Consider the following 17546-nt stretch of genomic DNA (forward strand, 5'->3'; position numbering starts at 1 on the left):
TTTCCTAAAATACACTAAGAGGATGGTATTGAGATCAAAAGAAGAGGTGCAGAACTATGAGGTTCCAGACTAGAATACATTTTCATCCAGGGCTCAGTGACTCAATCATTTTCTAATATGACTAAGCAGACTTGTATCTTAAGCCTCTTCACTCCATTGATAATTCTTTTACCATGAAATTGGGACTGGATGATAAGGGCCATTACTTCAATAATCATTCTGTTTTTGGTGCCAAGATATCCTTATACCTAAAATATCGGACACATTGAACACACAATAGTTTTCAGGACTCAGGTATGAAATAAAAGGCGGATTTACTTATGCTGTGTGAATTCACTCATTCAAAACACTTATTCAACACATTTTATGTACCTGCCAGATGTCCAATGACAAAAATGTGCAGCCTCTATCCTTCCGTCTTGCTACTAACTACTAGAAGTAAAACGATGTCCCCATGGCATGTGCCTAAAACTCCACATGGAGGTTTGCCTTTGCCATAATCAGAAGTTTATTGCATAGACCAGAAGTAGGCTGATACTCAGAAGAGTCAACCTGATGTCTGTATGACTTGTAGGCTGACCAAGAGAACCTCAGGGCTGTATGCAGCTATAAGGATGATCACCATATGCCACCCTGAGATATCTCTACCTTGTTTGGGGAGAGGATATGGAATGCTGAAATAATCCTCATAAAATTCTAGAAGAGTCACTGCAGCATCCAATGCGTAATCTGCTTGATTTATCTTGTCTGGCACAGTATATACAGAAACCTAGAGGGGAAGGAATAAAAGGATATTCAAATATCATGATAGCTTCCCTCTATAGCTGCAGTGAAGTTGGAATCATCCTGTGGGAAAGAAGACAATATTAAAGAAGACAATTAAGAATGCCATATTTTATGTTAATACTAACTGCTTCTAATAAAAACTCATTTCTAAGATCAGCTACAAATATATACAAAAAGAAGTCTCTTCTAAGTGTTTTTGCACAAGGGAGTAATGAAGGACGTAAAGCGACAACTGACCATCCCCAGTCAGCAGCACTCTAGCCAGCCTTTGGTGGACATCGGCTGAGCACAGCTGGAGCTTTGGTGCCCGTGACACTAAAGGAATCAGGGCATAAGAAGTGACCATCCATGGCCTCACCACGGCAGGAAGTCTAATGGGAGATACAACTCACGATTAAATTAGACCTTCAAAGGCCATGTCCTTAGTGTAAAGGTAAACTAGAAACAACTGCCCCTTTTGCAAAGAAACTGCAATTTTAAAAAAATGCCTTATTCAAACCTTGGCACTGTATGGAAGAGAATGAGGACTTCACCTTAGAGAACTTGTAGCTAAAAGCTAACCCTCATGATGTTTAACAGCTGGACTCACAATAACTACGCAATCTCTGAAGCCATAATCTTATTTAAATGTATCTTTGGACTGCTGGGTACCCCAGGATGCACCAAGTGGGAGCAAATGCAATTTATCTGGAAGAATTCACTTTTTCAAATTAAACAGAGTAGTTTATTTAAAAGTGAAAACAAAGAGGAGTTAATGAGAGAGGATTCTCCAAAGAGAAAAAAAAATTCACTTTTGATTTAAGCAGTATAACTTCACAGATGTAACTCACAATATATGCAAAGATCAAGATACCACGAACAACAACTAGCCCCAGAACCAAATATACAAAGACTTCAGGATATCAAAGTTGTCAAAAACAGTATATCAAATGTGTGTCTTATATGGCTTAAGAAATGACAGGAGTAAAAACATTAATAGGGACTAAGCATTATCAAAACAATCATTACTAAAAGATTCAGAAAAGTGGGTAAAGTAATGAGTAGGTGATTTCTGCCAATCATTTCACTGTTGAAAGTATATTCCTTTCACTGAATCCTCAGAGCCCACTTTCAAATCCCAAGATAAGTAAGCATAAGCCTATAGGACAAGAAGCCAGCAGAGATGTGTCTGCTGTTTGGCCACAGTAGAAAAACAGCACTAATATAAAAAGTATCTCACATTAGGAGTCCTTTCTCTACTCACAAATGCTGGTTTGCATTCTACCACATGACATATGGTGCTGTAGTTGTCAACTACACAATGGTACCAAGAACAAGAACAAGATCTGAAACAAGACTTGTTCTATTAGCTCTTCAGAATTCTCTGGTCTAAATGTTCTTCCCAAAGCCTCTTTTTCCAATCCAGTGCCTGTTTCTTCCTTCCTTTCCACAGACAGTAACATTTCCTTTTAAACTGCAGAAAGTTATAATCAGTTGCAAGCATAAAGACCACTGAAAAATATTGTCCAACATTTTAAAGAAGTCTGACCTTAAGTTCCAGAGGAATGGGGCTAAGATCAGAGAGATAGTGAGTTAAGGAGCTGGGTAGATCGTGACTTAAGTAAGGCTAAGCTCTTCGTATTTGTGTTATTAGAATTTCATTGTAATAATGAGTGTTGTGACAATAGGGTCATTGCCAAAGATTTGCTTTACCCAAAATTGAGGGGCCCCCGGGTGCAGGACTTCAGCTTTAAAACCAGAATGACTATGACAACAAATTGGTCACTCTATGAATGAATTACAGGTTCACCTTGACTCCACTCTTGGTCATCTTGCTGACAGACTTAAAGTCTGAAATAATGAAGGCCACAAGGTAGGTACTCATCTTCACAGTAACGTCAAAATGGTCTTCTATTAATCCTTCTGCAATAGTTACAGATTTCACCTAAAATCAGAGTAACTCAAATTATCCAGAAAGCTAGTAATTAGATACACTGAATGCACACTATAAAGAAAAAATCTGCCTAAATATGAGACATACTATTGAAAGACTATCACTTGACATTTTCATAATTACTTCAAAAGTTCTCTATCTTGTATCTGATTATAATGCATCTATCAAGATCAGACCATTCAACTCATTTTTTTAACTGAGATATAATTCACATGTCACAAAGCTTGCTTATTTGAAGTATACAATCTAGTGCTTTTTAATTTACTTGGTGTATTTATAATGTTGTAACATTATCAATCATTAATTTTGACTAACCCATATATTTGCAAACTGATGCATATCTGGTATATGCATATTGCTAATAAGGGTGAAACAGAGCAAAACCAAGATTGCTTGAGAGTTATCCAGAAATACACTGTCTAGAATATTTTACCAGGGCAAATACATCACTATGTGTTATCTAAAAGCTGTTTTCTAAATAGATGAAAGTGCTCTATATCTCTGCCTCATATGCAAATCATCTTCCAAACTCGGACTTTCTTCACTAGAATCAGCTTTAAAGTACAATCAGGAAATGATCTTTCAGATGGGGTAGAGTTGGTAAGGGTTCAGTGTAAGTGGTCTTCTATCCCAAGGGAAAAATCTAATACCACAGTTAAAGAAAACACTGAAGAGAGATCTTGAAGAAACAGGCAGTCACTGAGGGAATCATATAAGTATTTTTATATAATTCAATAACTACTTGCTCTGCCTTCATACATTTTAATATTCACCAGCAATTATCTATGGTGTCTGCTGATCACCTGACATGTGTGTACATGTATGTGTGTGTGCGTGTGTGTGCGTGTGTGTGTGTGTGTGTGTGTGTGTGTGTGTGTGTGTGCCAGCCTAAGTCTTGAACTCAGGGCTTGGACACTGTCCCATAGCATTTTTTGTTCAAGGCTAGCACTGTACCACTTGAGACAGCTCAACTTTGGTCTTTTTCAGGTTAACTGGAAATGAGTCTCATGAACTTGTCTGCTGAAGCTGGCTGATATCTCAGCCTCCCGAGTAGGTAAGATTACAGGCATGAGCCATCAGCACTTGGCTTAATATTACTCTTTAAAGATTCCAAATTTATCTTTTCTGTTTAAAGGCTTTGTACATACTCCCAACCAAATCTTCAGTTTTCATTTTTATTTTTGTCACAGTACTGGGGTTTAGACTCAGGTTCTGGTGATCACTTGATTTTTTTGCTTAAGATTACACTCATTCCTCCATTGCACTCATTGTTCCATGCCTCCAGCCTTGCTTTTTGCTGATTATTTTGGAAATAGAGTCTCTAGGGCTTTTCTGCCTCGGTTGGCTTCAAATTACTTCAAATTACAGTCCTTCATATCTTAGCTTCCTGAAGAGCTAGGATTAGAGGCATGAGCTCCCAACCAGAACCTGGCTCTAAATTTGATTTTTGTTGTTTTATAGTATTAAGAAAGTAAGCTGATTATACTAATTCAAATCAAATGCCATTAACTCCTGACTACTGCCTAAATACTTCAATGTTTCAGTTGTTCAGACTCACCAATGGCATATTGGAGATGGCCAAATGCCTTGGCTCCCTTCTGATTTTGATTGAGAAACTTGCTTTTAGGGCAGGTTCATCAAAGCAGGGAAAGGCCATTCTAGCTGCAGTTGGTTCAAACTGTGTAGAAGCAAGTACCCTAAAATCACAGCAAATGAAGTAATATAAAACATCATATATAGGAACTGCAAAACAGGTTCTGTTTGCTTTTGAGTTCACCACTCAGTCAATTTAAAAAAGAAAACAGAAGAAAGTATTATATGTGACTATTGCTTCTATGAACTAAAAGACAAACTGGGGAGATTAATAAAAAATATCTGAATAAATGTTAATAATCTTAAACAATAATTAAACTCTAAGAAGTTGGTAAAAAAAAAACCCAACAACTAACCAGAGTCTCGGGTACAAATCATAAACAGCAATTCAGAAAGAACCTATAAATTATTAATAAATCTGTCAAAAGCTGCTCAACTCCCTTAATAATTATTTTGCTTTTTGCTCTAAAACATTTGCACAATACTATACAATACATAAGATTGGTGATGGGTAAGGAAAGATAGCAAGAGATACCATAGTGTACAGATTGTGTGACTTAGCAATTTTACTTCTTGTAATTTATTTTAAAGAAATTACTTATAATTATTTTCATCAAAATGTTTCAGATGCTAAAAGTTGGAAATAATTTAGTTTCCATATATAGGAGACTAGTTTGGTAAATTAATACACATATTTTAACTAGTTTGGTAAATTAATACACATATATTTTAATAGTCATTAAAGTTATCTAGAATGATAATAATTAATATCAAAACATTTTCCCAACATATTAAATTTAAAAACCTTCTCAAACAGAAAATATAATTCCTTTTATATAAGTAACATGTACACATACCAGAAAAGAAGTCAGGAAAAATTTTTTCTGAAATACAAGTAATAGTTATTTCCAGGAACTATGTTTAGGATACGTTTTATTTAAAAGAATTTATTTATTTATTTTTTATTTTTTGGGTCCGGTCGTGGGGCCTGAACTCTGGGCCTGGGCGCTGTTCCTCAGCTCTTCAGCTCAAGGCTAGCGCTCTACCACTTGAGCCACAGCGCCACTTCTGGCTTTTTTCTTTTTGCTTATGTAGTGCTGAGGAATCGAACCCAGGGCCTCAGGCATGCAAGGCAAGCGCTCTACCACTGAGCCACCTTCCCAGCCCCTTAAAAGAATTTTTTTAGGGCACATTGGTGTCAGTTATTCCAGCTACATGGGAAATGTAAAATAGGAGGATAGTGGTCTAAGCCAGGACAAAATAAATGTGAAACCATGTTTAAAAAATAATAATGAAAGTAACTCAGGAGAGTTTTCAAGACTTCATATCCAACTAACAAACAAAATGTAGAACTGGAAAGATGGCTAAAGTGGTAGAATATCGGCTGTGAGTGAAAAAGTTAAGGATGACTGTGAGACTCTGAGTTCCATCCCTAGTATAGCAAACAAAAGAAAGTGAGAGAAATAACAGGAAGGCAGGAAGGCAAGGAAGGCAGGAAGGAAGGAAGGAATAGAGAGCAGAGGGTGTGCAGAGGGTGTGATTCAAGTGGTAGAGTTCCTGATTGGCCAACAACAGGCCTTGAGTTCAAATGCCACTAACCCTCAAAACATTATTTTTAGCATCATCTTAAGGACACAAGTGTTTTTATCTTTCTTTCTTTCTTTTTTTTTTGGGTCCGGTCGTGGGGCCTGAACTCTGGGCCTGGGCACTGTCCCTCAGCTCTTCAGCTCGAGGCTAGCACTCTACCACTTGAGCCACAGTGCCACTTCCGGCTTTTTTCTTTTTGCTTATGTGGTGCTGAGGAATCGAACCCAGGGCCTCATGCATGCAAGGCAAGCGCTCTACCATTGAGCCACCTTCCCAGCCCCCGGTTTTATCTTTCTTGCTGTTGTTTTTAATGTATTTATAATGTACTATATGATTTTTTTGTTTCTTTTGTATGTTCTTTCTCCTTGGTATAACACCTATTGTCACTGTATTTGATTCCGGTGCCCTGCATCTTATATATACATTTTTCTAATATGGGGAGGGAAAAGGAAATAACAAAATGCTTAAATAAGGATACAGGTTGACCCATTGTAACAATGAGATGTACAAGACACTATGAAAATGAACTTTCTAACTTCTGGGGTGGGGAGGGGATGGAGAAGTCAGGGAGGAGGGGAGGGAAAGGATGGTAGGGGAAAAAACAAAGGACGCGGTAACAATGCTCCATAGGCAATGTACTCATTACCTTACTCATGTAACTGTAACCCCTTTGTACAGTAAGTATCTTTACAATAAAAAATACATACAAAATAAAACACAAAAGGAAACAGATTTTTAAAAAAAACATTATTTTTAGTATCATCTGTTTTGGGGGGGATTTGTGTTTTTTCTTTTTTTTTTTGTCAGTTGTAGGGCTTGAACTTGGGGCCTAGGTGTTGTCCCTGAGCTCTTTGGCTCAAGGCTAGTGCTCTGCCACATTGAGCCACAACCCTACTTCCTATTTTTGAGTTGTTAAAGAGTCTCACTGGGACTTGTCTGCCAAGGCTGGCTTCAAGCCTCCATTCTCAGATCTCAGGTGTGAGCCACCAGCATCCAGTGCATCTCTTTTTTTTACTATGGCAAAATAACATGCAATCAGTATAATATGCTAACAAAGACGATTTGATTTTAAAATTTAGCACACGATTCCTTTCCTTTCCTTAAAAACAAAACCAAAGCAAGGCAGTGAAGATTTCTAAAAGTATTTACTGTTTGTACTACCTAAAAAGATATGTTTTTATCCTCTCTCTTGGAATCCCAATCCAAGTATTGACCTTATTTTGAAATAGAATGTTTGCACATGTAATAAGGTTAAAATGAGACCACAAGGCTGGCCCCTAATCCAAAGTGATAGGTATTGTGATTAGACAGGAATTTGGAACAGGACACACAGGGGGAGCAGTCATTTAACCACAGAACAGTAATGCAGTTTTAAGGCACAAAGTGTCAAGAATCAATGGCCACCAGCATCACCCCATGCTGAGAAGAGGCACAGAGAGATGGCACCCAGAGACAGAGCATTTGCCTGCTGACACCTGGATTTTTCTCACTCCAAAACTGTCAGAAAACAAATGATTTTTCTTTAAGGCACCTAGTTTGTGGTATTTTGTTTTGACAGCACTAGGAAACTAATGTATAATAAAAGAATGAAAAACGTGTATTATGCCTCGGAAATCTGATTAAGCAAATAGATATTCTGCTAGAGCTGGAGGAAAGAAAATTAGTTAAAATTGAGAAAAATGAGATTCTTATTTTAAAAAGCAAAGGGAAAAATAGCCATTTTTAGTAATGTAAAGAAGATGGGTAAACAAACCTGAACCAGACAGCTAAAGGGAATTGTTAAAGATAATCCATTTGAAATAATAATATGGGCAGCACTAGAAGCTGACAACATTTTGACTTACCTCACTTCCCCTTCCTTGGTCCTGTAGGTGCTTTTATAAAATCCGTGGAAGTGGCTGGAGAGATTGCCAGCATAGCTGATGATAACCGTATACCTGTGCCCAGTAAGAAGGGGCTCCGAAGCCAGCAGGGCGATTTGTTCATGAGGTGGGTATTCCAGGACTCTCAGTGGTTCTTCAGGTGCCCCAGCCTGTTTCCTGAGGGTGGCCCTGGATATCTGCAGGAGGTGACTATGCAGGATGATGGTACTGGTGGGCTGGCTGGCCATGATCTCTACTTCCGTGGTACCCCAGAAAGTCAGTGTGCTGAGGTTTGCGTGGATGGTGAGGCTGTAATGAACTGGGAGGACGTGCTCAGGAAGGCGTATTTTGTTCCAAGGAAATGGTGACCCATCACTAGCTTTTGGAGATATGGGATCACTATGCTGACACCATGCTCGAGTACACACAGCTAAGAGAGTCAATAGCCAGGAAAGTAGACATGACAGCGACACACTTGTGAGTGGCCATTTGAAGGACAGAGACATCATCATCTTGCTCAACCTTCCTAGGGCACACACATACAAAAGCAAAACAAAACATCTTTTAAATGGAATTTATCTATCCAGCTTTAAAAAGCATAGACATAAACTTCTAAATGTACTAAGTATGTTCCTGAAAGCAAAATTACTTTCCCTGTGCTATTTATTCACTGAGGAAAAAGCAAATCATGGTTCATAGCAATCCCAGTACCTACTTCTAAAACATCATTTGACTTTCAAAGTTTAAATCTATTAGGCATAGTTGTTCATAGACAGCAATATAACACTCTTTGGTAGATGTAGGCATACAAGGAATTATTGCATGCTCTGAAGTAGTTTCATATATGAGTCCCTGGGTTTCAGAACATTTGAGAAACTAGGTTGCTAATACAGGTAGAGGTAGACAGTCAGAACCACAACAGGGAAGCATCTGATTAAGATACCACTCCTGACTCTGAGGAATCTGATCTACTGCCCTGGAAGTCAGAGGCTGGTAATACTACAGCCACAACCAGAATGAGGGCCCTGTGGCCCTGCAACTCTCTATTACTGGTTTCAACCTCACAGTGCTGCTTTGAAGCCACAGTCTGAGTGAAGCTCAGGTGTCCACACTGCCAAGCTGGAAGGCAGAGATTGAAAGAGTCTGGACTGCCCAGTTGGTATTGCTCCCCTGGCAAGCCTCAAATGGGCAAGGATTGTTTGAACACAAGAGACCTTAGATGCCTACTAGAGAGGAGGGAAGGAAGGTATCTGTAACAGTAACATAGACTACTCACATTAATACCATTTTTGAGGTGTCATGCCAAAAATGAATTTAATACTTATTTAACCGAGAATGACTTAAAAGTATTCATGATGATTTTCACAACTGTTTGTGAGAAATACATCAATCACCAGGATTCTCTCATGTAAATGTACATGAAATCATCCACCATCCATCATATGTATTAAATATCTGCTACAAACAAGGCTAGATGCTGAGTACTGTGTAGAATATAATAGTGCACAAGAGAGAGACTTACCCTCAGGAAATTAAACGTCTGGAAAGACAGAAAATATCCCTGTAAAAAGGTGGAGTGCTGGGCTGGGGAGGTGGCTCAGTGGTAGAGCGCTTGCCTTGCATGCCTGAGGCCCTGGGTTTGATTCCTCAGCACCACATAAGAAAAAAGCTAGAAGTGGCGCTGTGGCTCAAGCGGTAGAGAGCTAGCCTTGAGCTGAAGAACTGAGGGATGGTGCTCAGGCCCAGAGTTCAAGCCCCACGACCGGACCCAAAAAACAAATAAAAAATAAAATAAAAGGTGGAGTGCTTATATAGAAAGCTATGGTGTTTTGAGTCTAATAATAAAGATGGTATTGGCAAGAACAGAATATTTCCAAAATGTCTGACTTCTATGACTCTGTAGGATACTCCATTCAAGACCAATATTTGACTGAAGCTTAAAAATAGGGGTCAGGTTTGGAAATAAAAGAGGTCATTAAAATTAGATCAACCAGGGCAGGAACTAACTCATAAAAAGAAAAGTCACAGGGTTGTTTTGGGAATTCCGAGGGACCAAAGGAGACCCCTGGAGGATTTGAAGAATAATGGTTACAGTACTCTCAAGGCAAAGAGTAGATAATACAAGGATTGTGCACAGAGCTTGCTGGAAGTTAAGTTGTAGATCATATTTTCTATGTTATTTTGAAGACCATAAGGTGCCATGCATTGTGAAGTTTAGGTCTATGCTTCAAAAACCAAGCAGTTTTTCCCCCCTTACAGAAACAGGCTTCTCTAATCTACACTTACCTGAAGAGTTCTCTACTGTGTGAACTCAGGTAATTGGTAGCAATTCTAGTTGCTCTAGATAGTCTAGCTAGAGGAGAAATACAGTAAGCATACGTTGTAGATCCCTCAAAACAATACTGCAATATAGGATTTCCTTTCTCTACGTAATGCCAGATTCTTCAATTATGTCTGCATAGTTAAATTATCTAGAGTTTTACAAAACCCTTATGCCTGGATGCTTTGTGATAACAATTAAACTGGAATCTATGATGATAAGATCAGGACATTATTTTTAAATTTTTAAGAGTTCTACTAACAATAGAGGGTTGCTAAACCTCCACCCTTACTACCTGCTAGCATAAGCCTTTTAACCCTGCACAAAACACAACTTCAAAACAAATAACACTTTCTCTTCATCCTGTTATTTCTATCTGGTTCTTTCCCCCAGTACAAAATGCACCTAGTCTCCTCCAGGCCTCCTTGGAGTGGATCTGCAAGATAAACATAAAGGATTTCACCAGAGCACACTCAATTAACAGGGAAACTTCCCAATCCCAGTACAGACAGGTGATAGGTGGTATGAATAGGGAAAAAGCAATACTTCTGGGTTCCTCCTCCTTTAAAAAAAAATCTAGGAACCAATTAAAGAATGCTCCTATAAATGATAATATGGCTAAATGGTAGAGCAGAGCATCAGCTGTGAGCAAAAAAAAGCCAGCTAGATCATGAAAGCTTGAGTTCAAATCCCAATATTGGGGTGGGAGTGGAGGGGTAGAAAAGAGAAGAATGAGCCGGGCGCCGGTGGTTCACGCCTGTAATCCTAGCTACCCAGGAGGCTGAGATCTGAGGATCGCGGTTCAAAGCCAGCCCGGGCAGGAAAGTTCATGAGACTCTTATCTCCAATAAACCTCTAGAAAACTGGAAATGGTGCTGTGGCTCAAGTGGTAGAGCACTCGCCTTGAGCTGAAGAGCACAGGGACAGTGCCCAAGCCCAGAGTTCAAGCCCCATGACCGACAAAAAAAAAGAAAAAGAAAAAAGAAAGGAGAAGAATGCTTCCAGCCAAGGAGGAATAGGAAGTTTTAGAGAAGAATAAAGCTTTAAACACTAATGTGATAGAATTCCTGATACCACCTCAGAGCGAGTAAAGGAAAATTGTGTACTGTTTCTACCTGGAATTTCTGGCAGCAACAGCTTACTGAGTATGGCCTTTCCATGAAGTGTAGACACAGCAAGTCCAAGCATGCCATTGTGCAGGTATTCATCTAAAAAATCCAGTTGGCTTTGAATTCATAGAAGGAAGAAGGTATATGGACCTTTGGAGGGACAGCTGGGCAGGGCCTCTTGTCAAAAGCTTTTTGTTTTTTTGTAAGGCTGAGTCCATGATAGGGCCAAAGAGGACATGGCTGTTTCTCCAGGAGGGTCATTGCCAGAAAACCAAAGTGGGATGCAATATAGACACATAAATATCAGTATTTGTTCATCCAGAGTCAATGAATAAACTATGTGAATTCCCATAAGTACTAAGTCTTTCTTAGGATGAAAGTTACCTACCTTGCATTCTTGGTTTAACTAAGAAGAAGTAGTATATAGCTAATAACAACCAATAAGTCACTAAATTTTATGTTCTACTGAGCCAGGGTGGAATTCTATCTTATAACTGTCCTTTAGTGGACTTCATTATTCACATGTCTGTTCCTTTTTACTAAAGTATAAGCTTCCCAAGGCAAAGATCTTGTCTTATTGACCTGGTACATCACAAGGATTCACTGCATGTTCGAGATGGATTCATTGACATGAAGTCTTTTCTAAATCACCACATTGAGTCATTTCCCAACATGTGATTCTTCAAAGACTTCTCTCCCCATTGTTTCAGAAAGCCAACCAGACCTGCCATATCCCACAGACTGGGAACCAAGTTTCCAGCTTTAGCTTACCTCCCACCTCATGTGAATCATTGGACCCATTCTGGGCTGTGACTGGTGCCAAATTTGCCCAAGACTTTTCTCTATCTTCATCCCTTCTCAAGCATTCCCTCTCCCTCAACAACTTTCACAGTCCAATTCAAACAGGGAATCCCTGGGAGCCCTTTCTTGAATATTCCAGACACGATGACTTCCAGACACAGTAAATCTCACAACTTCCTTTTTCTCTCCTAAGCATCTTTACACCATGCCTTGTAATCTTATTACTGAGGTACTTGTAATACCCATCTCTTATACAACTCTTTGAGAACAACCCTCTATTTATCACTGGATTTCCCAAAGTACTTAGAACCACTTTCCTCACAGAAGAAGGGCTTGATAAAAAATACAATGCAGTGGATAAGGTATTTTCTGGATGAAATTCTCGTTAATCCCCAAGGATCTGTGCTCAGGTTCCAATGTGTTTAACACTAGCTTTTCTTGCCTGGCTTTACTTCTGATAGTGTTTTAGTTTGAAATACAACATTTCATAGTGGTGGCTGATCTAGAGACAGGTTTTATTAACATAGATACAGAATAAAAAGATGCTGAAAAACAGTAACTGATTCAATGTACTTAGTCCCTTGTTACAAAAAGTATAACTTTTGTTTGCAGTTAAATTCCACTAATAGGGCTGGGAAGGTGGCTCAGTGGTAGAGTGCTTGCCTTGCATGCTCGAGGCCCTGGGTTCGATTCCTCAGCACCACATAAGCAAAAAGAAAAAAGCCAGAAGTGGTGCTGTGGCTCAAGTGGTAGAGCGCTAGCCTTGAGCTGAAGAGCTGAGGGACAGCAACCAGGCCCAGAGTTCAGGCCCCACGACCGGACCCAAAAAAAAAAATAAATAAATTCCACTAATATTTTAAGGGAACAAAGGCATGGAGAAAAAGAATAAACATATACTAGCCTCCTAAAAATGCCAGGACTTTACTCATATTGCCTCTCTCCAAAAGCCTACAGGGCCTATTTTGAAATGGGGAAAGTGAAATAAGACTTAGCCAAATTCCCACTGCTAAGTACTCTTGTGATTACAAACTCCTGCTGTATTGCACTCTGTTCTCCTAAACTTTTGTGCCCTTGCTTTCTGATATTTTCATGTGACACAGTACTAATTCTTTCTCACAGTGAACGCTCTTGAATTTAAGAACCCAAGCAGTACTCTCTGCCATTTTTCTACAACTATTGGTTCACACAAAGGTGCACACATACATACATATTAATACATAATTATAAGCAGCCACAAAGGCAAACCTTTGAGTTTTATCCCTCCACCCACTGCTGTGACCTGGGGCAAGTTAATCTTACCCTAGTTTCATTTTCTTTACAGGTGAAGTGAAATAATAACACCCTTATGCCAAGACTGTTGTAAAGATTAAATAAATTAAATTTTTTCTTCATTCCATAGATATTGACAGCTTATTTTGTGTCTTTTGCTGAGAACTAGTGATACTAGTCAAAATAGTCCCTTACTTTATAAAAGTTTGCAGTGTGTGTTTAATAAGTTCACACATACATACATACATACACACACACACACACACACACACACACATACACGTTAAAAGAGACTAGCAGCAAGATGATTGTGGAGGGGTCCTCTGAGGATATTTTAGCTGAGACAGAGGACAAATATAATCCAACGAAAAAGGAAGAGGGGCTGGGTGTAGAGGTCAACACGCTATAAACCCAGTTATGTGAGATGCCATAGCTTAAAGGATTATGGCCCAAGACTGCTCTGGGCAAAAAGGTTAGACTCTTTGGAAATAACTAAAGCATAAAGAAGGGGCTGGGAGTGGTAGAACACCTGTCTAGCAAGCAGAAAGCCCTGAAAAAAAACCAACTACCACCAAAAATGAGAAAGAAAGAAAGAGAGAGAGAGAGAGAGGGAGGGAGGGAGGGAGGGAAAAAAGAAAGTAAAAGATCAAAGAATGGAAGGGGGAGGGAGAGAAACAGCAAGTCTATTTATAGATGGAGGCAGTAGAAAGCAAAGGTTAAAGGTTAATGAAGGCTAGTAAACTTGTAATATGAGATACCAGGACAGATGTCCCTGGAAGCAGACAAGTTAAGGATTTGAGATGTATGCAGAGTTTAATGGGAAGCCACTGGAAGAAGAGTTTTGAGGTAGGAGGTTTGGAAATCCCCTACACATGTTAATAAAAATCGCCCTGCTTGCTATATAGATAGTATAAAGCATCAAGAGGTCCAGGAAGGGGGCTGGGAAGGTGGCTCAGTGGTAGAGCGCTTGCCTTGCATGCATGAGGCCCTGGGTTCCATTCCTCAGTACCACATAAGCAAAAAGAAAAAAGCCGGAAGTGGCGCTGTGGCTCAAGTGGTAGAGCGCTAGCCTTGAGCTGAAGAGCTGAGGGGCAGCGCCCAGGCCCAGAGTTCAGGCCCCATGACCAGACCCCTCCCCCCAAAAAAAAGAGTTCCAGGAAGGATTCATCACCTTCCAGGATGGGGGGCGGGGCACAGTTATCAGGGATGCAGGAATATATGATGTCCTAGGTAAATTTTATTGAAATGAAGATTAGAAGTAGATAGATTTTAAAAGAGGAGGAGAAAGGAGCTTGGGATTGATTTTTAAAAATCAAATGTCTGAGATATCCTAGAGCAAATTTCAAGCAGGCAGTTGGACATGGAGTTAAGGGTGTTAAGATGACTGTCCTGTACTTCATTGTTCTCCTTAAAAGTTCTAAAAGATATTTTCCTTTGGCATCTGATGGAACTAAAACAACCTTCACAGTCAGTGTCACAGATGAAAATGCAGCAGACTCTGTCACCTCACTTTACCTCAGCCACAGAGGCCTAGAGTTTTAAGAATCTTATTTGAGTTGCTTTTGGTAATTGTGACTTCTATTCACCCAGGATTGCTCCTGTTCACCAAGTCAGGGACTACTGGTTGATTGGGACACTACCCATTGTAATGTACTTTCTTCCAAATCTTAAAATAGCTTGTCACTACTGCTGGATTACTTAACTATTGAATTAACTTGACTTTTTTTTTAAGCATACTTGAACTTTTCTACTTAGGTCCCCCTGGAAAATAACATCTTTCAATAGAATTTTTTTCAGTACAATTCCACATCCCTGCAGTGGTCAGGGTGGAGATAGTGGCATAATGAGAACTCCGGCCAACCTTCAGGTTGTGTGTTGGCCACATTCTGAGTTGAGAGTAATACTCGGGGTCTAGAATAGAATACGCAGTACTTCATTCTGAACTCGGTCTATGGAAAGTACCTCCTTCCAAAGTTCAAAGAAGTATGTGCGCTTTTTCTTCCTCTTACAACCTTGCCCTTGAGGCCTACCAGACAAGAAACTTAGTTTGCTCAAACAAGGGAATTAAAAAAAGAAAGAAAGAAAGAAAAGAAAGCAAGGTGGAGAGCAAGAATTGTTAGCAAAATACAGAGGGGCAGGGAAGGAACTGGCTTTTTCTACACATGTGGCTCCCAGATAGTGCAGTACTCCCATCCCTACCCAGCGAGCCACCCTGGGCTCTGGCAACTACTCAAGATGCCCTGCTAAGGTCCTTGGGGTCCACGTGGGGCCTCCCACACCCCTGTCGGGGTGGCCGGATGGCTGGCGGGCGCTAGCGTGTAGGCGGAGCACGGACGCGGGCTCCCGCCTGTCCCACAGCGGTGCGGCCCGGGGAGCGCGCGGAGCGGCCGGCCATGCGTCCCCGGGCCTTCTCGGGATAGCAGAATCTGCGGGATTGCAGGCCAGACCCGCCGCGTTCCGTGCAGCCCAGCCGGCCACCCGGCCCTGCCTCGCAGCCGCCTTGGCCTCACCCCCGCGCCGCAGGCCTCCAGTCCGGGAGTCGGTGCAGGGCAGGGGGCCGGGAGGCGCCCTCCTCCGACCCCGAGGGCCCCGTCCCCGCGCGCTGACCTGAGATCGGCGCGCGCGGTGCGTACCTGGGGGTCCGAGCCCTGAGCCGTACTTGGGGCTTCCGACCCGACTGCCCGTCACTGCCGCCGCCGCCGCCACCGCCTCAACGCCGGGGGGACCGAAAGTGAAAGCGGAGCCGGGAGCGGCTGGCGGGCGGCGGGGCGCGCGCGGGCCGGAACCGGGGCGGCGGGCGCTGGGAGCCCCGGGTCGATGCGGGAGCTGGAGGACCGGGCCCCCGGGAGTGGGATCTATACGGGGAAGAAGGCACCGTCCCTCGGGCGGAACTGTGCATAGGTGCCACGCGCCCCTGGATTGTGAATCGGCGCTGCGAGGGATCGAGGGGGGAGAAAGCAGCTTTCTGCGGCCGGATGCCTTTCTCTGTGTCTTTTAGGGTTCTCTAGGGGCCATGATTGCACTAGGCGCCTGGACCATGCAGAAAGCCGTGCAAGACTCCAAAGAAGAAGAGGTCCAGTGTGGCTCGTGTGTCCACCAGAGAGCGGCCTCGCGCCCATTAGAATCAGACGGTGTCCATCATGGCGCCTCGGCAAATGGGCGGGGGGCTCTTGGATCTCCTTGGAAAGCCACAAGAGCCCAGAAACATCCTTGGTTGTTGGAATTCTCGGAGCCCACTGGGGTTTCGCGTAGCGTAGGTGACCGTGGCAGATGCTGTCTGAGAGGAAGAATTATAGTTCCCAGAACGTCCCTGCCCACTAGCTCAGGACATTGCCCCCCCCTTCCCATCTTCATGTTCTTTCTTTCTTTTTAAGACACGTGGCGAGTTCAGTTCCCTTGAGAAACGTCAAGACCGAGTGGAATGTCCAAGAAGTTCAACTTTATAAAGAATGTAGGGCCAACGAAGTAAGGACTCAAGAAAACACACATATTCAGACAAACCAAGGGCTAACAGGTGGTCCTGGTGCCTCTGGGCTGGGATCCTCTCCAGACTGCGGGCATTTGTCTCCCACCTCCTTTCAGCCCCCTCTCCTTTGAGAAGTTGGGGCTTCAACTCAATTTAAAGGTCGTTCTCAACATTTCTTTTCGGTCCTCCTAAAAAATGCACTTCGTCTTCCACTCAAGGACCTTTTGTACTCTAAAAACTAACACTGTTCCAGTTTTTATTTTTATTTAGCTGGCTATATTCCTTCTTAGCCCTTAAAGTATGTCTTGACGGTCAGAAAGGCAGGGCTGAATGACCCAGGAAGGCTCTTAGAGAAGGCAGCTGGAAAGGCCGGATAGGTTAAATGCCTTTACATGAACCTGGGCAGGAAGGAGCTGAATCTGGGCAAGGAAAGGGCTGACAGAGCTATGGCCTTTAGACTGGAACCCCAGGGTCACTCCAGCTCCGGCTTCCCACTCAGTTGCTCGCCCATGACTTCCTCTGAGTATTTATTCTTTTTTTTCAATGTTTTTTTATTTTTTTTATTTTATTTGTAAACATATTTATTCTTTAAATGGCTCTGACGATGGCTGAAGTGTGATCATCATACTTTGCACTTGACAGTGATCACCTGCTAAGCCTGCTGAGTACCAAATAGGATAGTAGGGAAGAGCCAAGGCAAAGGTACTGTCTTCTTGTGAGACCAGGAAGGGACTTCCTCGAGCAGGGAAGGATGGGAAGCACAGGACAAAGCTTTTTTGTTTGTTTTGGTAGTGCCCAGTCCTCTGCTTGGGCACTGTCT

General features: G+C 41.7%; 1 protein-coding gene across 4 annotated transcripts in view; it reads right to left on the reverse strand.

Annotated features, from left to right (window-relative positions):
- Positions 1-15977, reverse strand: part of LOC105989822 (endoplasmic reticulum aminopeptidase 1) — a 33274-nt gene extending 17297 nt beyond the window's left edge. Inside the window, exons 1-6 of one of the 4 annotated variants that reach the window (XM_013022037.1) lie at positions 15894-15974; positions 10471-10517; positions 7744-8285; positions 4278-4416; positions 2576-2710; positions 649-769 (exon numbers count right to left, since the gene is read on the reverse strand). In XM_013022037.1, the coding sequence (XP_012877491.1) occupies positions 649-769; positions 2576-2710; positions 4278-4416; positions 7744-8273 (925 nt within the window). In that variant the 5' untranslated portion in view covers positions 8274-8285; positions 10471-10517; positions 15894-15974. Of the gene's footprint in view, positions 1-648; positions 770-2575; positions 2711-4277; positions 4417-7743; positions 8288-10470; positions 10518-15867 lie in introns of all 4 variants that reach the window. The other 3 variants (XM_013022036.1, XM_013022039.1, XM_013022038.1) reach the window with 3 other exon arrangements.
- Between the last annotated feature and the right edge of the window lie 1569 nt (positions 15978-17546).

The sequence above is a fragment of the Dipodomys ordii genome, unplaced genomic scaffold (assembly GCF_000151885.1).
Source record: "Dipodomys ordii isolate 6190 unplaced genomic scaffold, Dord_2.0 Scaffold59, whole genome shotgun sequence".
NCBI classification, from domain to species: domain Eukaryota; kingdom Metazoa; phylum Chordata; class Mammalia; order Rodentia; family Heteromyidae; genus Dipodomys; species Dipodomys ordii.